We start from the raw sequence: 26,482 nt of genomic DNA on the forward strand, positions 1-26,482 counted from the left end.
ACATTTAAGCACACACAACAGTAGTACACCCATGCATAAAATAAATTTTGAGAATTTAACGTCTTGCATTTTAAATGTAAACAACCTTGAATCAGTTTCACAACTAGTTTACGGTTAACCTTTAGCCTACTAGCAACAAGTGATTCTGCCTTTGCGACCAGTGCAGACCAAGATCAGCCTGCACATCTGTGTAGGCAGATCATGGTCTGCACTGTTCGCTATTCAGTCAGTAAATTTTCAGCGAACACCCCTTCGAAAAATAGATGGTACTGTCCAAACTGAACGATGGATCAGTTCATTTTAGAAACTTAGCAGGGTAAAGGTTAATGAAAACTTATGCCTGACTAAACTCAGACATACCAAAGTCTTTGTAAAACAGATCCTAGGTTTTCTGCACGAGGCATATATGTTACTAGTCAAAATAATTCGCCGTTCAGATTGTTTTATATTTGTGACGGGCAATCTAAACGTCAAAACTTTGAAGGACCAAAATAATGGAATATAAATCACAGTACACAGTCATGTAAAGTTATTGGTTTTGCGTTTTCGCATATTTGCATGTAGAGACACGGTAAACTTTAATCGTGTACAGTACATACATACATTTAAATCACCAGAAAATAAGTAATTTTGGTTATTATTTGATAATTTTGGCATAAATCATTGACAAATTGAATCCCCGTTCAATACATGTAAGTTTATTTGAATTTATGACTAATGTTTGAAAATAATCGGCATTTAAACCTATAGCATGTAAAGCGTTGGCAGCGATGAAAATTTCATCGGAAATTGCTTCAACTATTTTGGTCTTTCGAGTGTTATGGAATACTGCCCATATGAAAAGAATTATCCCAACATTTCCTAGGATCGCATCAAATTAGTTGGACTATTATGTTACTTCTGAAGAGAATCATCAGGTATCAAACGAATGTGAAGCAGTATAATAAATTATATTATATGGAGATGTCCAAATACAACGTAACAGGATGTTTCGGGACAGTGTGATAACTTGACTGTCGCTGTCTCAACATGTCTAAACTTATTTGGCACGATTTCTTTCAGAATCTCTAAAACATGTGACGTCACGCAATGGCTTTGACTACAAACAAAATGTTAAAACTGTTGATTTTATGTTAGTCAATATGGTGACAGCGACAAGTAAGCATAGTTCCGGCTATATTTCTGTTGTCTTTAGATAATGGAACAACCTGTTCACACTGGCACTTCTGTTAAATTTTCTTGTTGTATGGTGGATGGCATGTGAATGCATTGCACGTTATTATGCAGAAGGGGGGATGGGCAGGGACTTTTTTCATATACAGACTTTTGGTGGCTTGATAGAATTTTGATCAGAATTGATAAAAAAAAATATTGATAGAATCTGTGTTTTAAGAATATTGATGCAGTTAGAAAAACATCACTGTTTACAAAAAAAAAACATGGACGTCTAGCCGCTCACTGTCTTATCAGTTCTAAAAATAGAAACTACAACGGATTTGTTTACAAACACCATCTAGTCTAGTCCTATATCATGACCCGCATAAAATTAGTTTGACTACTACACCCCTAGCCGCTTCCAACAAGTAATGCTGTTTGGTGACAGATATCAACATACAAATGGCATGTAACTGTTAGACACTAAGCATACGTGAATTTATAAACTAAAAACCCTTTGTCAAAACCTTTATAATTTATGGAAAGTTTTAACTATTTTTTGCACTGTAAACAGTAAAAGACTGCAAAATGTTGATAGTCTGATCTTCATCGCATGCAAGATATTTTAAGTAAGTCCATTTCTAGCCTAAAATGCATAATTATTAATTTATCCTCATGCAGCACAACAATGTCAACATACAAATTACCGGTAATAGGCCTACCGCGAAAATATATGACAATATAAGTTATAGCTATAACTTCAACAGTATTAAAAACGTCATGACAAAAAATAACTGCTGTAAAAACTAACAACATACTTACAGGTGGAGAAGCCATGATTTGACATATAATCTGTACAGGGCGCTTTTTAAATACTTCCACGAATTTTCAAAACTCCGATCAACAACATGAACGAGCGCAAAAAGGCACGTGAGCTAGACCTGTTTTGATTGGTCAATTTCGAACACATGTCGGAAATCATGGGACGGAACTCTTTCGAGTTAATGTTAGATGGTTAATGTTACTAACCTCACGACATGACGAATAGCGCTAAACGACAAAAATGCAATAAAGTATTCACGCAATGAAATTATTTTTGCAGCTTGAAATATTTTAAAGTTTCAGTAGATCTAATGACGTTGTTCCAACGTTTTTACAACGTCGGAATAGCGATGTTGGATTTTGGTCGCTGTAAAGCCGTTGGAACAACGTCGGAATTAGCGACGTCGGATTTTGGTTGCTGTAAAGCCGTTGGAACAGCGTCGGGATAGCGACGTCGGACTTTGGTCGGTGTAAAGTCGTTGGAACAACGTTGGATTCTGGTCACCGACGTCGCGACCCCAAAACAACTATAAAAAGACGTCTTTGCGACGTCGTGTGTTTGCTGGGCTTGTACTGTGATTTAAGGTTGTGGACGTGTAATGACAATTGACAATTTCCATGAGTTAACGTATTCTTTTATGTTTTCCTGTCATTTATCAGCCACAAGAGAAAATTGCTTTATTCTGTTTTTCATCATAACCGGAATATGCCGAAATGGAATACGTTAACTAACGTTACAAACCGATTGTCAATATGGTACCATTAACTTAAGTACAAGAAAATTTTTATAACAAAGTGATTGTTTGCATGAAGTTATTTGGACGTTTTCGAATTTATCTTCACACTATTCTTTGTGTTTTATGCAATGCTCTAGAAATATACAACTGGCACAATTAACGGGAAAACTACTTTTCTAGAAACAAAAGAAAGTCATATTTGGTCATTAAGCATGTCACAGGAAACTACCGTGTAATCCATAGCTGCCTGCAGTAGAACAAAAAAGCAAAGGATCTCAATTGATATGAATTTATTCACTAAGTTTATTAATATTACTCCAAGTAGCTAACTAGGCATGCAAGTTTTGTAATGATAAAGTAACATATCAACATTCCATAGACAATAAAAATGAGGTAACAGGATTCTGTCTACAATAGGAGAGATCGCCGTGACGTCAAGCATTAACATCTGTTTATCAGGTGGCGGGGCAAAACAAATGTTTTTACATCGTTTGTGTGTATGGGATCAGAATTTTTAAATTACTAATAACGTTTTTGCTCATTTGTGGATTTTCAAAAATCAAAAAGTTTAAAATACTTACAATTTTCATATTTTCGTATTCAAATATCTTTTTTCAATGAATAACTGTAAGTTTTAATTTTAAAATCGGCCTAGTAATGTTCAAAACGTTTAGAAAATCACTGTAAGTTAAGCGTTTATAATAATTCATTTTATTTTGAAATAGAAATTAAAATTAATTAATAAATTGCTTGTTTTATAACCTTTCCATTGATCAAAACATTACATGTAGAACTTCCGCTTAAGTCAGTGCTTGGGGTTTTGAGGGGTGTTGCACATTTTATTACCTCTCTGAAACAGACACAGTCAAACCGACTCTGCTATCGTATTGCTTGGTTGTTTTTAAGGATCTTTTACTGGACTTGCAACCTGCAACAACCCCCTTTTAAAATCAAACGTTACATTGTCTAAATGCTCTTAAAGTCAGTGGTGTTATTAATATTTCTTCAACATCAATTGTTCTTTGGTATTGAAAAAAGTGGTAGGTATCGCTCAATCCAGTTTTGTCGCCAATCGTACAACAGCATTATTCTACTAGGACAGCCTTCTTGCGCTCAATGTAGCTCCTTCATCTGCGTAGTTTAATGAGTTATTGGTTAATCATAGGTTGTAATAATGAGAGATCTGTTTTCTTTAACAAATGATGACACTTTTCATATAGTCAAAAGTCTGCGCTTTTGGTGCGTGGCATTCCCTGTTTGATATTTTTCTTTGTTTTTCTGATATCTTGTTAAAACTTTAAGATACACTCAAATCTGATAAACATAAATCATAAACATTTTTGTCACAGTACAAATCAATAATGATTACAAAGACAAATACTTTTAAAATATTCTTGCTACATCATGGATGTCATTTACAAAAATAATTTGTCATAAAATTTATTAAGTACTTTTAAAGCATTTTCGCTAACAAAATAATTTGATATTGTAATATCAATGTTCTAAGCATGTGGTTACTGCTATAGCAGTGCATATACTGATTCCTATATAAAATCACTTTTAATAGATCATTTCGCAAAAGGCCAGAGACATCTGCACTCTTTGTCTATTGTCAGTTTACTTTTCTTTCAAGTCTTACGTAGGGAGTTGCAACACAGCTGAATAAAGTACCATATCTGTCTGTTTCTGCGAGACTGCTGTAAATATTTATCAGTAAATGTCTCGTTGGCCAGTGTTGCTATACTTTCTGCTACTTCAGAACAATTGAGTTCTCTAACTCTGTCTGATAAATTCTTCTTAAGCCGAATATAGCTGGCTTAAGCTGAGACTTAACAATCATTGAATATAATTTGTATGGTATCTTCTTTTCTTCTCATTGCTGTTGTATTGCTTCTTTCGCTGTGGTTGTTTTAAACTCAAAAGCGTAATCATTGAACTGATTGATATTGTCAAATAAAACATCGAAACAGTCAGATGTCAGTATGTATTGTCTTACTTTCTTAAACTCTTCTTCTGGCGTTACGATACAGCCCCGCAAATCTATTGTTACTTGGTGCGTACATTCCTCAGCTGCTTTAACGAGACCATGTAACGATGTACTAGACATTTTCACAGACAATAATCGAATATAATTAATATTGACCATTTTGTGTGAGATCGTAAGCGATTTCTCTCCTAGGTCAATATTGCGCAACCTAACATCTTTAACGTTAGTTAACAAAGGCAGTATGTCCAACATTGTTTTGATGTCTCCTGCCGAGACTAGATAACTGCACCAAAATGTATGAAGTTTACTAGCTGACGGAAGAAAGTGAAGACACGCTGACGCAAAAGCGGGTTTACATAATGGTCCGACCTTACAATGCTCCAACATCGACACATTTAATTCAAGTTTTGACAGCGAAATATTGCATAATGATAACATCGTTAGGTTGGAATGGAGGGACATGTCCAGCGAATGCCCACCACATTGATCGCCGTCAAGACAAAGTATATTGGAAAGCTTGATCTCTTTCATTGATGTTCTTACTGCGAGGTAACTCATCAATTCATCTAGCTGGCCATGACTTATCTGGAAATTGTCGATATTGACAGCGTCTAGATTTTGCATACCCTGAATGGTTTCACACATTTCATGAGACCAAGAATCACGTCTTGGTATGAAACCATCTCCTTTCCATTCACAAGATGTTAATGAAAACGCCTTGAGTGAATGTACTGAGCCGGTCAAAAGACGTATGATATCAGCTTCACAACATTCGCCTCTGTACCATACCTTATCAACACCACAAATTTCATCTAGTCTGAACTGTTTAGAAATTTTATTTAAGCTGGGAAGACCTTCTATTTCTATACTGAGTGTGCTTATATGTTCTTTATTAACAGCAATCAACTTTTGAAGGTACGATGGGTATTTGCCATATTTACAATCCCCGTCAATAAAAACGTCTTGAAAATGCAGGTTGGAGATCTCTTCCACCGTTTCCACATTTTCATCATGACAGGCAATAAACATGTCTTGAATATCTTTAAGTGGTTGTACTGATTGCCTGTAATTATGTAGACGGGATGTGGTTCTGTATGTTTGTGTAACGTCGTCCATAGCTACAACTTTCATCAGTATTTCTGAGAGTTGTTTTGAAGTTTGCGTATCCAAGGAAAAGCCGTTCAGAAATACAAATACATTTGACATTTCGAGGATGGCTTTCACTGAATCACATTTCGAACGCACGTGATTAAGCATGTCAGTTCGGTTTGATTCAGAATACATATAAAGTGCTGCAAGAAATTCTTGTATGGTTTTGTGGGCAAATGAAATCTTTGTTTTTCGACATGTTAATTTTACGTCCACTTTGTTTTGTGTTAAAAGTCCAGCCAAAAGGCAAAAGTTAAGATCTTTAACATCGAGATAAATTTCAGCCTCTGAGCTATCGAAAACGAGGGTATTTTTATTGGTTTTGCGGAACAGGGTTTGAAACGATAATCGTCCTAATATTTGTAGGAGTCTGTAAAATCTTTTGCAACATTCGTTTGCTTTGAAGCAACTCGGGACGCTTTGCAGGTCTGTTTGCATGGTTCCTATTTGTTCCTTGTATTTGTTTATCGTTCTTTGAAGAAGAAGTTCAATGATATGGCAGAAGAATTCGCATTTAGATCGCCCAAGCGGAAAACCGTCGCACCAAAGACAAATCAGGTACATCAAGAGCAATGGAACCTTTTGGAAATGTGTGATTTCCCTCTCTCTGATCTGCTTATTCAGACTACAAATCTCATCCTTCACTTCGATTTCCCTTTTCCTTTTTACCTTTGCAATTACCTTTCTTTTCAACTTTTCCACAGACTCTTCGCTGAGGCCAATAATTTCTATTTTCCGGTGTATCTCGCTCCTCCTAAGTCCAAGAACATTTAATTTCCATGGTCTAGTTGTTGTAAGGATAGTGCAATTTTCTCTTGCATTTCGATGTGGGACGAGTTTCTTCATCTTCTTACATGCTGCCGATTCCGGATGTGACCATTCGTCTAGACCGTCTAATATTACTAGACATCTTTCATTAGATAAGACCTCTTCCAAAATTTCAGTGGTGTAGATAGACGGCCGAGCTAACTCTATCAAAATTTGATTTTGAATCATGTCATCTATAGAGCAGTCTTGACATGCCTCTCTCAAAGATACAAGAAAGAGAAACTCAAATTTACGCAAAGCTTCAATATCTTTATCTGAAAAGTACTGAGTTTTGCAATCATCCTCCCGGTGAGCTTGACACCAGTTTACCGCCAGCCACTTACTAAATGCTGTTTTGCCAAATCCCGCTTCTGCCGTTATATATATTTCAGTGCATCTTTTGTCTCCTCTATAGAAAATGTCTTCAAGGGACAAAATGTTTTTAATTTCATTTTCATCGAGAGAAAAGTTTTCTACTTGCATGGAATGCATGTCTGGTGTGATATAAAAGTCTGTTATAGACGTATCGTTGTCCTCAAACAATGGACTTAGCGGAATGCTGCTGTGGTGGTTATTATTGAAGACAATGAGTTCATTTTTCAGTTCTGAAAATACAAAGTCATTGGAAAATATAACATGGACCCCATTGGAAATATAAGCTTTCTAGCTTTCATAGGCCATCCTAGGTTACTACAAACTGCTTAATATATACTTATTGCTTCCAATTTGAACCATCTTATTCTAATTAACATTTGTTTCTATAATATAAAATTACACATAGTATCAATAAGCATAGCTGTGATACAAATTACAATGTGATCTTAGTTAACCTAGTTACCCAACTACTGGATATTTTAGCTTTGAGATTTGTGTAAATTGTTTTAATGTATGATAAATGTCATTTGTAACTTGTATATGTATGTGTGTGTTTTAACCTGAATAAACATCTATCTAAATGTCATTTGTTACTTGTATATGTATACTTGTGTTTTAACCTGAATATCTATCTATCTATCTATCCATCTACCTATCCATCTATCTATCTATCTATCTATCTATCTTATCTATCTATCTATCTATCTATCTATCTATCTGAGATGTCTAAAGACAGCGGGCTCGAGTTTTTGAAGCCTTTCGATCTTATACCAGCTTACATACCAAAGCTTAAGTGATATTTTCTTAGTTGAAAAGGCGTGTTAAGTTTGCTAAACTGTAAAATTTGTATGTTGAAAAGGGATATTATTTTGACAAAACAAAAGCTATAGTTATGTAACTTTGCCAATGAAGCTATCATAATGCCAAAGTCGTGTATGATAATTGAAAGCAATTGGCCCAGTAGTTCCCGAGAGAACTTATTGCATGCAGAACCTGATATTCTGAGTTAAAAAGTGACATAAGCATAATAAGCGAACTATAAACGAATTATTACATTGCACAAATGTAATACAAAACCACACGGAGACTGTAAACAATAGAACAACACACACTTTAGTTGTACTTCGAGATAATAAGGTCAGGCTTACCTTGTTTTCGCTTTTCGTAGACTGTTTCTGTAGCTGCTACACATGCTGCAATTTAAGATTGATTGCTATGAAATACAACAGAAGTTCTGACATGTTAGAATTATTTAATACGACTCTTAAACATGCGTTTAATGATAATGAATGCAAAACGTTTCAAATCAATACCTGCAGAGATACCAGAATGCGTAAACTATCCAATGTATTCTAAATTCTAATATGCTTGTTTCTGTTAAAAATATGTTTATGCTAAAATGACGTCACGATAACGTGCGATGACGTAAATATTTTTATTGCAAACAAGAAAGAGCGTTGCTTTATTTTTATCTACTGTTTTAGATTAAGGGCATATTATAATCGATATAATGTATAGCAAAATCGTGTTTTTCCTAAATTAATATACTCAAAATCGGTTAGACGTCGCCTGAAAACCTCACTTGGGCTAGGCTCATGTGAAAATATTCCGCGGACGTATAACATTATGGCATTGCACTAGTGTGATATTTTTGTATATTTAGATCGTTTCGGTTATAGAAGACGTTAGATGGTTCTTTAACTTTTGTGAAAATCCATTATGTTTGTAACTTTGATGATCTAGCATGCGTTTCATGAGAAATTGTGTTTAAAGGGTTTCCATTTGTTATTTCTGGTGGTCCATTAGTGCACGCAAGCAAAACAAGTTTAACAAACTTGCGGCAGTACTAGGTAAGGGTGAGTCTGATCAAGTATCAGTCCGTTGAGCGGTTCATGAAAGAAAAAATTGTTTAAGCTCTGTAGGTCCTAAAGTGCAGTCAAGCGATAGCTGTTGGAGGAACTTGAGACTGATCTACGCAATAATATTTTGACGAAAATGATTAGCATTCATTTATGATTCATGAGAAGAATTTGTCTGAAAAATTTAATTTTATTTTCAGCTCCGGTGGCCATTGAGTGAAATCAATTTAGAGGTGTGGAACAATAAAGAAAGCTCTATCCGAAAATGCTTCATACTAAGTTTGCTGAAACCCTATGAAGGTGTCCATAAGTTAAAGAAATTTAAACGCTCTTCTATATCTAAGTTCAATCAAGCGACACAATCTAAACAAACTTCAGAAACCTTTTTTCCTAAGTTTAGTAAAGAGACGTGGCGTAAAGCGGCTCATGAAACATTTCGTTTCTTTATTTAAGAAGGCGACTCCTAAATGCAGTCAAGTTAAACCGTTTACCTAAGGTTAGGAACAGTCCGTACCCAGATGCCGCTAGCTCAGTTCAAATAAATTCCGATCAGTTATTTCAGAGAATAAGATAATTGAATAAAAATGTTAACGAGCAAAGCTTGATGCCTGGCCATTGATCTATAATATCCGTTCAATCATGGCTATCAAATTAAAGGTCGTATTATTTGATTTCGCTTAGCAAATATAGCAGGTGCGATGCAATATTTCAAGATGGACACATGTGTAGAAAACGTTTTCCGTAGTACACATGTTATACCTTGTGTTGGTTTTTATATAGGGTATTTGTTCAAAGAAATATTACAGAACTAAAGGGAAAAGAAGGAGATTATTTTGGCGAATTATATTATTTTGTTATTGGTGCTGGTCCCAACAACAAATCGTTCAATTCATAATTTATCCATTGCACCCAATTGATCTTCACTTGTCCGTGGCACAAAAGAGTAATATTGGAAAGGAAAAGTGGAACATGACATTCTATAGTAATTTTCAGGAATTTTCCTAACGTGGCATAAAGAAGTTAGTACAATCATGGAAATTAAATTCAACAGCCTCGATAGCCTAGTGGTAGAGCGTCCGCTTCGAGTACAGGAGGTCATGGGTTCAATCCCCGGTTGTGCAATATTTAAGACGTGAAAGATGGTACGAGCTTAGCGCTCAGTATTAAAACGGAAACTTGCCTCTTCTCTCATACCCTCGTGGCGATGGATGCCATCAGGAATGAGGTGTCGAATGTGATAAATATAAGTTGTAGAACTTCCTTCACAATCGACCTAAAATAACTTATGTATAAACTAATCATGGAAATTGCAAAGCCGTGTCATTTAAGCAAGGAAGTAACTATCTTTTATAATTTAGAATGTCAGTAAAATAATGTCAAAAATATCATTTTTACAACTAGGACTTGTCATAACTGGTGACAATTTCCAACCTTTAAGGGGATTCCTCTTCGTCGTTTGCTGTTCTAGTTCGATTACCCGATTTTTGGTATCTGTTAAGAGTTCTGCATGCTCTGATGTACGTTGCTTGTGTTCTTGTACATTTTCCTGGATCATCTGAACGTCTTTCTTTACCAGTTGATAATTTTTGTTAACTTCCTGTGTAGTTTTCTTCAATGCTTGCACTTCTTTCTTAACGCCTTGCACATCTTTTGACACAAGCTGTAGCTGGTTTTCCAAATTCTTTTCCATCTCCTGCCAAGCCTTTATTTCTTTCTCTATTCTCTCCTCCTCTTCTGGATCAAGTGTGCATGTTTTGAAGCCATCCATTGTCTGTTGTAGGTCCGGCACAGGAATACAAACAGAGGTATTCAACCGTAGCAAAACCTGTGATATATAATAGTGAAATTATACATTGTTATTGTGTTGAAGGAAAACTCACTTTAATGTTAGAAGAGGACCAAGATGGTGCTCTAGATAAAACTTGCAATTTACCTACTTACCGTTTCAATAGATTACTCTGTGATATTGAAAGTGAAAATGCAAAAATTTTAATAATCAAACGTAGAAACTTTGGTGTTATTTGAAATATATTGCCTCTTTTCGAACTCGTCTGTGATCTGGTGGCCAACAAACATTTATCGCGTGTTTCATGAAAGAACATGTATCATTTCACAATGTGAGTTCAATTGATCGGACTAAGTCAAGTGACAGTAATAACTCATCTTATGGATGCCTTATTATCAATTATCAAATTTTTGTTGCCCTGGCAGTATCAAATCAGACGCTTTTGCATTTGGTCCTATATTTCCTCCAAAATCGCAGCTTGGACTGTGTTGTTCGAAACTTTGAACAGCCGTTTAAGCTATCGGTTGGTTAACTTTTAAGGCTATTTGTCAGCATTTTAGAAGACTTTGAAAAACAAATGTACGAGTTCAGGAATGCCTTTATAGTAAAATGAAAAAAAAAATCCATCAAGACAAATATTTAGAATCAAGATCTAACCAGCAGATAGGTTAACAGCCGGTTAAAGATTCGAACAACTGGGCCTGGTTGCCTGACAGGTGCTAAAGGCTGCACACTACATCAGCTGTGTCATAAAATTCTTCATCGAAAGTAATAAAAGTAGTCATACAATAATCTGAATGTCTTGAGAAAGGTTTGCTGTTACTACCATATTGCTACATTACAATAGTCTTAGTCTATATCAGTCTTTCGGTTCCGATTCTTTCGATTAATTGAATCGGAGAGAAATCAGAATCGGACCGATTAATCGATTCTGCTTCAGCTGTCCGATTCGCATCACTATTCAAGACCTTAAGAACATGTTTTTGTGTTGATTTTGTTAAAATAGTTCAAGAAACATTGCCTTCCTTACACATGAAATATAGTAATTGTAAATCAAGGGTCATAACTCTGTTCTACTACTGAGAATGATGTATCAAATTGGTGGCAGGGACTACGAGTTAAGTTACAAATTGGCGGCCAGGACTTAAATCGATGTAACAAATTGGTGGCCTGAACTAGAAATAATGTTTCTAATTGGTGACGGGGCCTAAGAATAATGTTTCAAATTGGTGGCCGGGACTACAGATTAAGTTTCAGATTGGTGGCTGTGATTAAGAGTAAATTTTCAAATCGGTAGCCGGAACTAAAAATAATGTTTCTTATTGGTGACGGGGTCCACGCGTGAAGTTTCAAATGATGGCCAGGACTTAGAATTACGGTTTTATTTCGTAGCAGAGACTCTGCGTGAAGTTTCAATGAAATGGCCGGGACTACAATTGAAGATTCAAATTGGTGAACGGGACTAAGAATGATGTTTCAAATTGGTGGCCAGGACTAAGAGTGATGTTTCAAATTGGTGGTCGTGACCAGGAGTGAAATTTGAAATTGTAGGCCTATATGAAAATTGAAGTTTCAAACAGGTGTTCGAGATTAAGCATGAGGTTTAAAATTAGTAGCCGGGACTACGAATTAAGTTGCAAATTGCAGGTCATTATTACGAGTGAAGTGATGGCCGTGTCTAAGAGTGATGTTTCAAACTGGTTACCAGGACAAAGGAAGATATTTTCATATTGGTCGCTGGACTAAAAGCGATGTTTTACATTTGTGGCCGGGACTAAGAGTAAAGTTTAAGATTGGTGGTCGTTATTATGAGTTAAGTTTCAAATTAGTGGCCGGGAGTATGAGATAAGTTTCAAACAGGTGGTCGGGACTATGAATGATATTTCAAATTGGTGGCCAAGACTACGATCGACGTTTCAATTTAGTGGCCGTGGCTACGAATGAAGTTTTAAATTGGTGGCCAGGACTAAGAATGGTGTTTCAAATTAGTGGCAGGGACTAAGAATGATGTTTCAAACTGGTGGCCAAGGCTAAGATTGTTACAAATTAGCGGTAAAGACTACGAGTGAAAATTAAAGGGATAAAAAGATTTCAAATTGATACCCTAAATTAAGATTGAAATTTAAAATTGGAAGCAGGGACTACGAGTTATTTTTCAAATTGGTTGCCGTGATTACGACTAATGTTTAAATTTGGTGGCCGGGACTAAGAGTGACGTTTAAAAATTGTGGCCGGGACTAAGAATTATATTTCAAATTGGTGGCCCGGGCTACGATTTCAGTTTCAAATATGTGACCGTGACTACGATTGAAGTTTAAAACTAGTGACCGAGACTACAAATGAAGTTTCAAACTGATAGTCGGGACTATGAATGATGTCTCAAACTGGTGGACAGTTAAGAGTGATGCTTCAAATTGGTGGTAAGGACTACGAGTGAAATTTTTAATTTTAGGCCGCGATTAAGAGCTAAGTTTCAAATTGGAGGCCGGGATTACGAACTAAGTTTCAAACTGCAGGTCTTGATTACAAGTAAAGTTTCAAAGTGGTGGCCGTGTCGAAGAGTGATGAGTGAAGTCAGTGGTTGTGACTTAGAGTGATGTGTCTAATTTGTAGAAAGAAACTGAGTTCTAAATTGTAGGCCGGGATAAAGAGTGAAATTTCAACTTGAAGGCCGGGATAATGAGTTAAGTTTCAAACTGCAAGTCTTGCTTACAAGTGAAGTTTCAAAGTGGTGGCCTTGTCGAAAAGTGATGTTTGAAGAAGTCGATGGCTGCGACTTAGATGTGTCAGGCATTGAGACAAGTTTTAAATTGTACGCCGGCATAAAGAATGATGTTTCAAGTTTGTGGTCAGGACTAAGAGTGATTTTTTTCAAACTGGTGGCCAGGACTAAGAATAGTGTTTCTAATTGGTGACAGGGACTTTGCGCGAAGTTTCAAATTAGTGGCCGGTTCTACGATTAAGTTTCAAATTAGTGGCCGTGATTACGATGAAGTTTCAAATTGGTGGCCGGGACTAAGAATGAAGTTTCAATTTGAGGGCCGGGACTAATAATGGTGTTTCAAATCGGAGGCCAGGCTAAGAGTGACGTTTCAAATTGGTGGTCAGGGACTACGTGTCAAATTAAAAATGTAGGCTGGGATAAAGAGTAAAGGTTCAAATTGAAGACTGGGACTACGAGTTAAGTTTCAAACTGCAGCTCTTGATTACGAGTGAAGTTTCAAAGTGTTGGCCGTGTCGAAGACTGATGTGTGAAGCTGTTGCCTATGACTAAGAGTGTCAAATTTGTGGACAGGCATTGCGTCAAGTTTTAAATTGTAGGCCGGGATAAAGAGTGATGTTTCAAATTAGTGGTAGTGTTTACGGGTTAAGTTTCAAATAGGTGGTCCGGACTACGAGTAAAGTTTTAAATTATTGGTCGCGATTAAGAGTTCAGTTTCAAATTTGAGGCTGTGATCAAACTGCTGGTCGAGAATACCAGTGATATTTCAAATTGATGGTCAGGACTACGATTGATGCGTCAAATTGGTTGCCGGGACTAAGGCTGATGTTTCAGACTGGTGGCCTTGAGAACAAGTTAAGTTTCAAATAAGGGGCCATGATTACAAGTAACCTTTCAAACTAGTGTACAGGACTAAAAGTGATGTTTCATATTGGTGACCGGGACAAGGAATAATATTTCAAATTGGTGGCCGGGACTACGAATGGAGTTTCAAATATGTGACCTTGAATACGAATGATGGCCAGGACTTTGAGTGATGACTTAAATTAGTGACCGGTACGTTTCAAATTGATGGTCAGAACTACGAGTAAAATTTGAAATTGTAGGCCGGTATAAAGAGTGACGTTTCAAATTACTTTAGTGGAGTTTAAAATTCAATTTAGTGGTCTTGACTATGAGTTAAATTTCAAATTGCAGGGCTTGATTACGAGTGAAGTTTCATAGGGGTGACCTTGTCGAAGAGTGATGTGTCAAATTGGTTGCCGAGACTAATGGTGATATGTCAAATTGGTGGACTGGGATTGAGTCACGTTCCAAATTGTAGGCAAGGATGAAAATTGAAGTTTAAAAATGATGGTCAGGATTACGATTAGTCTGTCAAATTAGTGGTCGTGGTTACGAATTCCGTTTCAAATAGGTGGTCCGGACTACGACTAAAGTTTAGCTCAGTGGTCGTGATTAAGGTTGATGTTGCAAATTGTTGGCTGAAATCATGAGTGAAGTTTCAGACTGCTGGTCGAGAATACCAGTAATGATTTAAATTGGTGATCACGACTACGAGTTAGGTTTCATATGGGTGTTGTGGAATAAAAGTGTTGTTTCAAATTGGTTGTCACGATTAAGAATGAAGTTTCAAATTGGCAAATTGGCCGGGATTTCAAATAAGTTTAAAATTTGTTGTCCGAATTAAGAGTGATGTTTCAATTGGTCAAGTCTGCGAGACAAGTTACAATTTTGTGGCCGTGATAAAAAGTGAACTTTCAATTCTGTGGACAGGATTAAAAGTGTTGTTTCAAATTGTAGGCTCAGACTACGAATGAGCTTTCAAAATAGTGGTCGGAATTACAAGTGAAGTTTAAAACTGGTGATTGGGATAAAGAGTGATGTTCAAAAATTGTGGCCGAGATTACGTAGTATACTATAATGCTCGAATTGGATTTCCAGATTACCAGTGACGCTTAGATTTGGAGATCAATTCTACGAGGCAAGATTTCAAATTGATTGCCGTGGATAATAGTGAGGAATCAAATTGATGGTCGGATTTTGAGTGAGGTTTCAGATTTTTTGTCCGGATTGTGAGTTGAAGTTTTAAATAAGTGTCCGGATATAAGAATAAAGTTTCAAACTAGTGATCGGGACTTCGAATAAAGTTTCAAATCGATGGTCCAGATTAAGTTTCAAATTTTTATCCGAATTTCTAGTAACGTGTTTGACTGGTAGTCGGAGTTAAGAATTATATTTCAAACTGGTAGCCGGGATTAAGAGTAATGCTTCAAGTGTGTGTTCGGGATAGTGAGTGAAATTTCAAATTGTTTGTAGCTTCAAACTGATGGTCGAGATTCCGAAATAAGTTTCAAAGGGCTGGCAGTGTTTACTAGTAAAGTTTCAAAATGGTGATATTGATTTAGAATGAAGTTTCAAGTTGATCTCTGGTATACGAGTGAAGTTTCAAATTGGAGGTCAGTATTACGAGTGAAGTCTGATGATGGTGGTTTGAATGAAAAGTTAAGTTCCGAACTGGTAGACCAGGTATGGATTAAGAGCGAAGTTTCAAATTGACACCAGACATTACCAGTGAAGATTCAAACTTGAGGTCGGGATTATAAGTGAAATCTATTATTAGTAGTCGGGATAAGGAACGAACGTTTAAATTGTGGTTCGGGATTATTAGTGAAGTTTCAAATTGGTAGTAGGAAGAGTGAATTTTCAAACTGGTGATCGAGATTAAAAGTGAAGTTTCAAATTTGTGGTCGTTATAATGAGAGATTTTCAAATTGGTGTTCAGCATTACGAGTTGAGTTATTTCAGATAGATGGTCAGGATTAAGAGTGAAGTAAGTAGTAGGAATCAAGAGTGAATTTTCAAACTGGTGATCGAGATTAAGAGTGGTTTCAAATTCTTAGTCGTTATTAAGAGGGATGTTTCAAATCGGAGGTTGGGATTAGGAGTGAAATTTAAAATTGGTGGTGGTCGGAATTAAGAGTAAAATCGATATTATAAGTGATGTTTCAAACGTGTGGTATGGATTAAGAGTGAAGTTTCAGGTAGGTATGATAATCATTAATTGTTAGTCGGGATTAACAGCGAAATTTCATATGGAATTATGAGTGCAGTTTGATTCTACATTGTAAAAACTCCCAAGACATGATTTTGTCAAAGACCCCACTGTGTTCCCTTACATCTTGTTTATTTTTTTTTACTTTGTTTGTACTCCTGTATTTTGTGTATTATATACTGAACAGCAAAAGAAACTATCCAGTTTTATAAGTGGGTATTTTTTATAAGAAAAACTTTAATTTATAAATCACTTGTATTATTCATATCACATTACACTTGAAGTACTTCACGTGTAAAATTTAAAAAATCAATCAACCGTGAAGTCAGTAGTCCCACAATAGCCGTTTTGCACGAAATTCACGTGCGCCTGTAATTAACAATTTTCTTTGTGAAATTTTATTGTCATTGGAAATATTGATAATTGACTAACTCGAAAAACAGCATAAAGATTCAAAAATATTGTTGATTGCACCGCAAGACTGAATCAAATTTAGCGCGAGCGCCCAATTGGAATGTTACAATGAAACGGATGCGCAAAAGATATAGCCTTTCAAACATCTATTGTGGAAAGACTGACTTCACGGTTGATTGATTTTTAAAAATTTATCACGTGAAGATCTTCAAGTGTAATTTTGGTATGAAGAAACAATAAAAATTTGAAAAAAATTTTTTTTTATTTCAAAATATACCAGTTATATATTCTGGATAGTTTCTTTTGCTGTTCAGTATATGTTTATCAGTGTACATCCTCTTATACACTGTTATATGATGATGTGACTTTTTCTTTGCATATGTATCCTTTTTTTTAAATGAAACTGATTTAAATACTTTTTATAACAGCCTACATCATTTACTTTAAAACGCCAGAAATAATATAAGTAAACAGACAATCGTACTATTTGATTTTTTTAATCGTACTATTTGATTTCGCTTAATCAAGCAAAAAAAAAGTTTTGGCTGAAAATGCTTCCAAAATATAAAGCATAGGTCTGCCATTCAATTAGCAAGAAGATAAAGAAATTATAAGAAAAAATGCTATCCATGGTACTTAAACTATGGCTGTATGTGGAGTGCATCATTGATTTATAATTGATTATCTATTTATATCTAATGTCCCAATTATTCTGTCTAGTCAGAGATAGATCTACTATTAAGCAAACCTTTTACAAATTCAATTTTGGCAATAAGAATAGTTTTGTTATAGATAGATCTACTATTAAGCAAACCTTTTACAAATTCAATTTTGGCAATAAGAATAGTTTTGTTTTATTTTATGCTAACTAATGAAATACTGTATTATATCAGTTAAATATTTTCATATCTCATCACTCACACTGTGAAAATATGAAATCTATATTTTCACACTGTGAGAGATATAGCTCCGCCCCCTCAATGCATTGTGTATGAATTTTAAATTATTTGCTTAAAACAGGATGAAAACTGTAGTCGCACTTTGTTCTTTATAGTATATTTCTCGATTCAAATTATTTTACTTAAAGAGAATTTCATACCGTTATGCAGCAAAAAATAAAATAAAATGGAACTTTACGTTGCATGCGTCTTTATAACGTCACAGCACGTCTGACGTCATGTCTGTTTACGCGCGTCTGTTTCCCGCGCTGAGATTAAAACAGTTGCAAAATGCACATCTCAACGTAATTGAGCATAAAATAAAAAGAAAATGTGTTTGTTTTTCGTGAATATGGAATATATCTCACCTCGAAGTGAGAAAATTTTCACATTTTCTCACTTCTCAGTGAGATATATTCCATATTCACTCAAAACAAACAAATATCCTCTATATACCTCATATCTTGAACTAAATACATAATACATATTTCTGCTCTATAATACGTATCGATTTCTCGCGTCCTTTGTTGATAATAAACAGTGATTATATCTGGTTAAGGCTGCGTTTGACATAATTTCATTAAATTAAGAAATAAATTATGACATAACTATAGATTGTCAATTTGAGTCGGTTAATTACCTGTTCAATTTCAGTCCATTTAAAGCGAAACCCACTGAGCTGTATTCCAGTTGTTGAACTCGTATGAGCCAGCTGTGGGAGACAAGAAGTATTTACATATTTACAGCAGTGAAATATCAATAATTGTGTAGATGGGAAAAACTTACAGGTAAATTGATTCCCTAGCAATACCCGAGTTTGATTCAACCACTGTTACCACTCTCTTTGGTAGTACCCTATTGGTACCTATCTTTATTTTATAGCTTTGGTCTTAAATTAATAGATCTATGATAATTAAACGGAAATATTTGAATAAAATAGCAGAGATTATGTTTATCAGAAGCTGGAATACATCAAAGTAACATGTAGCTATAACTGCGCTGATTTGGCGGCCTACAAGACAAAGTAGTATAAAACAATCTTACTTCGTTGCGAAACTCTTTCAGTCTAGAAATGTCTGCCTCAGTGGAAGTGTCGTTTTTCTGTGGCACAGAGTTCCATGCATATTTCTTATTTAATCCAAATATCTTCAGGTTCCTCATCAAGCAGACAAGAAGAGTAATGTCGAAGTATTTTGTTGACGGAGGGTTGCCTTGGGGATACAAGAGATCATACTGCTTTTGCGTTATATTTTTCTGCATCTTCAGGCGACTGATCGTCGACTGTTCTTGGGCGAGAAGTACTCCTAATGGGACACCTGAATGCTTTTGATCAAATAAGTTCCGGATAACTATAGTTCCTCCATCAATGATTAACATCTGCAGCCGGAATAGGTAAACACGGTTTTGTGATGCCTGCGAAGTAGCCATGTTTGATGATACTACGTGTGTTCCTTATTAGTTGTATTATTTTGCGTCTTATCTATCAAAAGAAAGAAATCGATTACTTTATGTCCATATGTTTTGTTTTGTTGGATTTGAAGACACACCAACACTAGTGCACTGACTATAGTTCATTACCTTCGTATCGAGAGCTGTATAGGAGTTCCGCAGCAGAATTATTGCACGACTTTAGGAGCGCAGTATTATTTCTTTTCAAGAACGGGTGCATATTTATTGATGCTTATCTAATAATCATTTTATTAAATAGGTGTCTTCACATTATAATTTAAAAGTAAATGTTTGAAATTTGTTCAATAACCAAAATAAAAATGACAATATTAACGTAAGTAAATAATTTACCGCAAAGACAGACATTAGTTTTAGTTTAAACATATTTATTCCCAAATAGTTAACATATACATTGATACATAGTCATACAGTGAATATTGTAACTTAGGAAAGGATAAGAATGGAAGACTAGTCTTATAGAATTCTTCTCCTTCGCGGACAATTAACTTGTAGACATACTATAAATTTGTAGCTAAAATGGGACTTGAAAGAAAAAAAATGTTGTCGTTATGTTATCTGAAAACAAATGTACAAAGATTGTCAGTTCAGTATTTTTGTTAAAGAAAAATAAAGACGAAAAAGGGTTAGTAAAAGAAGATAGAGTTGTTATAAAGTGAAGTAATAATAATGAAATGATATCTATTGCGTTATAGTCTTACTATAAATATAAAGATAGAAGTGTTGAAGTCTGTCTTAAAGAAAAGGGTCATTTGTCTTATAAGAATCTCTTGCTGTCCGATATGAAGGACTGTACGTAGAAGAATATAGTCATGTTATCCTGCTCAGAAAGGGATGGGTTACCAAAAAGAACAGTATCCAAGTCAATATCAAAATTCCGCAGATTATTAAGAAAATCGTTCCGGCAATCATTGTAAAGTGTACATTCAAAGAAAAAGTGATGATTAGTTTCAATATTGCCACATTGGCATAATGGAGTAGGAGAAATATTTCTAAGGAACAAGTGATAATTCAGTGCACTGCATTTAGTACGGAGACGTGTATGGAGAACCTGAGACTTCCTGTCCCCAGCGTAATAGTACAGTGGTGTACGTCGCTTGTTTAAGTTTAAGTTTCGTTTAAATGAAGACAGTGTTTGGGAGTTGCGAGTATCAGGGTTAAGCAGGTTCCAATCACGTATAGTTGAAGGCAAAAATGAATTGAAATAAAGTGTTGTTCTTGCGGGTATACCGTGGATGTTGTCTGAGTTTCTTAAATTGTAGCGTGTGTCACCTGAGTCAGGAACGAGAGAAGACAGATATGTGGGGTCAAATTCGACTTCATTTTAAAGAACAAGATGAGTCTATGTTTATAGCGTCTTTCTGAGAGAGTTTCCCAATGTATTTCTCTTTGTAGATTTTCTATTGAGATGAGCTTAGTCACACCAGATGCAATGCGTGCACATTCATTTTGAATTTTATCAAGTTGGTCCAGTTCATATTTTGTACAATTGCTCCACACCACATCAGCATATTCAAGTAAAGGTCTTATGAAAGAGAGATATACAATTTCAAGGATCTGCGATCAAGCGAGAATTTCAATTTGCGCATAATGTTAACCCTCTTCCACGCTTTTTCTAAGATGTAGTTGATTTGAGGATGCCAGGAGCAATCACTTGACAAGAATACACCAAGATGTTTGTGGACAGTTACTTCGGGTATGTATTGATTATACATTTGAAGAGGAGGGTGTGGTTGACCATTTCGTTTTCTTGATACCAACACCGTTTCGGATTTGGAAGGATTAAATTTGACGAGCCATTTATCTGCCCACGAAGATATTGTTTGAATGTCAGACTGAAGAAGACCTGCCGCTGTATCTGGTTGTTCAACTATAACGTAGAGACTTGTGTCGTCAGCAAAAAGGTTAACACATGATCTTATTTCATCAACAATATCATTTATGAAGATAAGGAATAGTAAGGGACCAAGGATTGATCCTTGGGGAACGCCAGCTTTTACATAAGCCCAGTTTGATTTAACTCCAGGAAGGACAACTCGTTGACGTCTGTTAGAAAGATAATTTTCAAACCAATTAAGGAGAGGACCTGTAATTCCAGCATGTTTAAGTTTACAAAGTAGTCCTCTGTGCCAGACTTTGTCAAAGGCTTTGCTGATATCGAAGAACACCACACGTACCTCAAGACCGTTATCGAGGGCTTTGCAGAGAGTGTCATATATGAAAACAAGTTGGTTGACTGTTGAGTCACCTGGAATGAAACCAGATTGCACTGGAGTAAAAAAACGAGAATCATGAAGGTGATTGAAAACATGCTTGAAAATAAGACGTTCAAAAACTTTTTCAATGGTATTTAAGAGGGAGATTGGGCGGTAATTACTAGGAAGAGTGGCATCACCTTTCTTGTAGATTGCGCTAACGTGAGCTTCTTTCCACATATTCGGCACAATAGAGAGTTGTAATGAGGCATTAAAGAGATCACAAAGAGGGAAAGATAGTTCGTGAGAAGCTTCAAAAAGAATTCTGTTGCTTATTCCGTCAGGACCTGCGGCCTTATTAACTTTTAAGGACTTTAAAACATCTTCTGTTTCTGTTGGATAAAGATGGATGTTCCTTAAGACTTGGTTTGAAGGATATAGGTCTGGGACGTCTCGGTTTCCATCATCAATATATGTCTGCTTCTGAAAGTACTCGTTGAGGAGGTTAGCTTTATCAAAGTCAGAGAAAGTGGTTTGATGCGTATTGGAATTGTACAGTGAGGGAATAGTGTTGTCGGTGGATTTGGAAATAAAAGATTTTAAAACATTCCACCAATCTTTGGAAGAAAAAGAGCCATTTTTAAGTTTGTCTGAAAGTTTTGTGAAGTAGTTTGATTTAGCATCACGAATCAGCAAGACAGTTTCATTACGGAGTCGTCTAAATTTCTGCCATTGGTAAGGTGAATTTGTTTTTCTTGCTTTTCTATAAGTTCTCTTACGCTTGCGTATATATTTCCTTATCTCGTTATTCATCCAAGGAACGTCACCGGGTCTAACTTTGATATTCTTGTTTGGAAGACAGACATTCAAATGACATCACGTACTAATGTTTAAATACATGGGTAATTCTTAATTTTTTACTAGTTTGTGATATAAGAATGAAAACGCTGTCTTAGACATCTTATTGGATTATGTCAACCATTTCAAGTTTTAAAGATTATTTCTGTAGGTGAAAAATTATCAAACTTGCTTTTTCGAAATGGTTCTCTATCGTGTAAATACAAATATGCTTTTGGTCATTATAATATCAGACCTGTGACTCACAAGAGACCTGGAGCGCCTGTGTTAAATTACAGACTCCGGTATATACCGGATACAAGCGATATACGTCGGGCAAAATAATTTCACGAGGGCGCAGCCCGCCCTTTTGAAATCATTTGTACGATGTATTTCCGCCCGAGTGTATAAATAGTGTTATAACATCTTTAACTAACGCGTTTCAGTATTATCACTTAGCATTCTATCAAAATCGGCATGTTCCTATCAAATGCAATGTAAAAATGGCGGCGTAAGAATCTAATGTTTGGAAAATAGAAACTGAGAGAAGCGAAAAGGAGCAAATTCAGCGGGTTGTATTTAACGTACTGTTATTTTCTATTAAAAGTTACACCCACTTTTCTTTTTGTTTTTCTTAAGTAGCGATATAGTTCTTTATAAGAATATAAGTCACTGAAAATCTGACATGCAAGAAAATGTCGAAAGACTGTTTTAAAGTGAGTGGATTTTATATAACATAAAACACCGCCGGATTTAGAGGCGTTCAGCCTTAATCTAAAACAGTAGATAAAATATAGAAACGCTCTTTCTTGGTCGCAACAAAAACTTTGACGCCACCGCACGTAAACACGGTGTCATTCTAGCAGAAGAGTAACAGAGACAAGCATATTAGAATATAAGTATCTCCAATGTATAGATTGTGTAACCATGGTATACTATACCTAATCTTCCCAGCAAACAAAAGACGTCGTATTGACGTTGTACCGACGTTGGACCCCGACGTCGGATCAACGTCGGATTATAGTTAGATTTGAAAGTTTTTTAGACGTCATAATCCGACGTCGATACAACGTCGGGAATCTAACTAATATCCAACAATGATGCAACCTTAACCCAACCACAATCCAACCATAACCCAACTTGTTAACGACTGCATTCTACCCATAATCTAAGTATAATAGGTAATGAATTTCTGCTATTTAAACGTTGGAATTTTACTTGTGACCAAACATCTAATCAACACAATTGTATGTATTTTCTAATATTTATTTCCACTTGTGACAACATAAAAGTCCATTAGATAAAATGTAGTCAATTATGCATGCCTCTTCAACATAGCTAAAACATCTACTTGAAATGTATAAAATACTAAGTTTTCATGTCCACAAAATCGAAATAAAAAAAGCGAAAATGTTATTTCATAAGAGCTAGAATCATAATCACTTCATGAAAAACAAATATATAATATATCCAAGATTCAGATATCTTCCCTGATCACCCTGATCTCACAAACTTTGGTAAAATGCAGTTCTAAAATAAATGTTTTTGTTTTGGTTTTTAAACAAACAAAAAATCAGCAGTCATCAAATTAAGATAAGTTTAAAATATTTTACTCACGTTGCAGATCCCTTTGTGTAAAGTGTCTTGAAACTGGCTCTATCTAACCTCTCCAATGTATCAAATTACAGGAATATCGTGTAAACCAAAGCAAGCGTATCTGGAGAATGCGTGACTAATAGACATCATGTGTAGAGAAATTTTACTGGTTTAATAATTTATACCAGTTCAATGTATATTGATTTCCTGTACAGAATTTATTATTAGTAGTATTATTATTTTAATATTCTGAAAAGTAAACAGTCTGTAATATGATTTGTTGTATAAAAGAAAAAAAAAAAAAAAAACAGTTATGATGTTTAATATCCAAAAGAAATATTATTTGTCAGTTTTACGCGCATTTTCAGGACTTTGTGAGAACAAGTAATTATTTTAACACTTTGAAAATAATTCTACACCAAATAGTTGTTTAACAAATGACAACATTGCACTCTCTTCAAGTCCGACCAGAATCCAACGTCGTAAAGACGTCTAAATATAACGTCTGCTAGACGTCGTAAATATGACGTTGAACCGACGTTGTATTTAGGTCACCGACGTCGCGACCAAAATCCAACGTTGTTTCAACGTTGATCCGACGTCAGGTGTTGGCTGGGTTTAGTCAGTATATTATAGTTTTATGCACTAAATACGTGCGGAGCGGACATAACAATGTGCGTATTTTTGCCGTTCACTAAAATTGATAATCGTTTTCGTACTTGCGCAGAAGACCGTTCAATGTCTGCAATGAGCAAAATCGTAATATCAGACAGACTTCAGCTTATAGTATGATGCTGCTGACTTGAGACTTTTGTCTTTTATGAGACCGGTAAGGTTGCTTTTCCGTACTTTTGTAGCGGAGATGATACGTTTTACAGTCGTTATATTTATCAGTATGTGTGTGCGAATGCATACAGTTTGTGATAACGAATTTATCTGTACAATATACACTTATTACAGACAGTAAAATCTCAAATGTCCCTTCTGTGGCTCAACTCAACAAATAGTGAGTCACGCTATATAATACCGAGCAATGTATAATGACCTCACCGAAAATGACATTCTCATTGGATCAGTTATTCAATTCATTCACATATCCATTTCTAAATGTCATTCACATATCCATTCTAAATGACCGCGGATTAATATTGATATGTGATTTTTGCACATGCGTCAAAGAAATTTATGTTTATGATATCAATATATGAGCCGCGCCATGTGAAAACCAACATAGCGGGTTTGCGACCAGCATGGATCCACCAGCTAAATTGCAAGTGTTACAGACACATTTTTAAAATAAATTTCACATCAATAAGCAATTTCTCAACGGTTTCACTTTCAAATTATTATGTTTTCAGTTTAAAATTTTGTTATTTCGATATCAGATTTGCTATTTATTAAACAATTTGAATGAACAAACACGTTTTGTAAAGAATACGTAACAATTTCCAATTGGGTCGGTCTAATTTCGAAAACTGGATTTAGGCTTACTACTTTCGATTTCATTCAGACATAACTCATCCAGTTTAATATTTAACTATACGGTTTCAACTTCACACATCAAATTAATGTAGATTTTTTTTCTTCTAAAAAATCTTTTAAAACAGGTTTACAATTTTATTTTCTATATACATGTAAACGATCTAAATTTAGATATATTGTGCAACATTTTTGGATTACTAGACAGGTTTCATCATGCTTGAGTTTTAAGTATTAACACTTATTAAAGTTTAAGTGAATACTTACCGTGAATTATCCATCCATAACTGTTCAGACAGTTTTGTTTTTAATCGCCTTCCTTCAAATAACGAATGTCCGCCATTTTAAATAGTAAATACTTCCTTAATAAAGAGTGGAAAACAACTTCAGACTAAACAGATGTCGCTCAAGGACGATAAATTGATTATTGGATAAATGGCGCTTTACATGGTACACACTGGCGAGAGTTCTAATATGACTAGCAATGCATAAATCATCACAACGTTATCATGATTACGTCAAGTCGACGTGATATTTAGCGCCATGTATGCATCTAGATGCGCTTTCAAATTTTATCAACTATTTCACTTAAAATGTTTAAAAGGAATTATTACATTGCATAAAGGTCTTGATTAATTTACACACATAGTAAATTGTTATTCGCTATGCAGAATAATTTACATAATCATTTTCGCCCAAACTGAATTCTTCCGCAAGACGTATTACCATTTCTGGCCCTGGTGTGTAGAACAGAACAGAACAGAACAGAACAGAACTTTATTGAAGAAGCACAGATTACAAATTAACATTTTGCAATAACATGTGCGCAAAACATATATACAAGAAATTCACAAGCGGGTATTGGTATTGGTGATATATACATTTTATGTTTGTGGGGAAAGTGGTTAATCTTTTTCTTTTGTTTTGTCTAAATTTAATATATTGCAGAAATACATAAAACGGACGACAAGAGTGCTTGTAGTTTGTATATACGGGCAGGTGCAGTAATCGCCGATTGTCACAGCCATTTATGTTTGTTTGTTTTTCTTAATAAAAACAACATTAACAACTACAAAAACATATAACAATGGATTATACATAG

At 35.3% G+C, this 26,482-nt stretch overlaps 1 protein-coding gene across 3 annotated transcripts; it reads right to left on the reverse strand.

Moving 5' to 3' along the window:
• Positions 1-2,978: 2,978 nt before the first annotated feature.
• On the reverse strand, positions 2,979-25,805 carry LOC123555156 (uncharacterized). 3 transcript variants are annotated; one of them, XM_053547319.1, is made up of 7 exons: positions 25,648-25,796; positions 23,923-24,022; positions 18,851-19,286; positions 18,447-18,518; positions 10,323-10,716; positions 8,181-8,225; positions 2,979-7,262 (listed from the first exon to the last, which is right to left on the reverse strand). In XM_053547319.1, exons 3-7 carry the CDS (start codon positions 19,232-19,234, stop codon positions 4,588-4,590), a joined length of 3,570 nt encoding a protein of 1,189 aa, XP_053403294.1. In that variant the 5' UTR covers positions 19,235-19,286; positions 23,923-24,022; positions 25,648-25,796; the 3' UTR covers positions 2,979-4,587. The 3 variants fall into 3 exon arrangements, with proteins under 3 accessions (XP_053403294.1, XP_045201745.2, XP_045201746.2); XM_045345810.2 differs by lacking the exon at positions 23,923-24,022 and having other exon boundaries at positions 25,648-25,805; XM_045345811.2 differs by lacking the exons at positions 18,447-18,518; positions 23,923-24,022 and having other exon boundaries at positions 25,648-25,805.
• Between the last annotated feature and the right edge of the window lie 677 nt (positions 25,806-26,482).

This window comes from Mercenaria mercenaria, chromosome 7 (genome assembly GCF_021730395.1).
Source record: "Mercenaria mercenaria strain notata chromosome 7, MADL_Memer_1, whole genome shotgun sequence".
NCBI classification, from domain to species: domain Eukaryota; kingdom Metazoa; phylum Mollusca; class Bivalvia; order Venerida; family Veneridae; genus Mercenaria; species Mercenaria mercenaria.

Coding starts and splice junctions, on each gene's coding strand:
- LOC123555156 (XM_045345810.2), bottom strand. CDS start 19,234: ATGGCTACTTCGCAGGCATCACAAAACCGTGTTTACCTATTCCGGCTG. Junction 10,717..18,446: donor AATGGACTGAAATTGAACAG/GTAATTAACCGA, acceptor TATATATCACAG/GTTTTGCTACGGTTGAATAC. Junction 8,226..10,322: donor GAAGAGGAATCCCCTTAAAG/GTTGGAAATTGT, acceptor CTTAAATTGCAG/CATGTGTAGCAGCTACAGAA.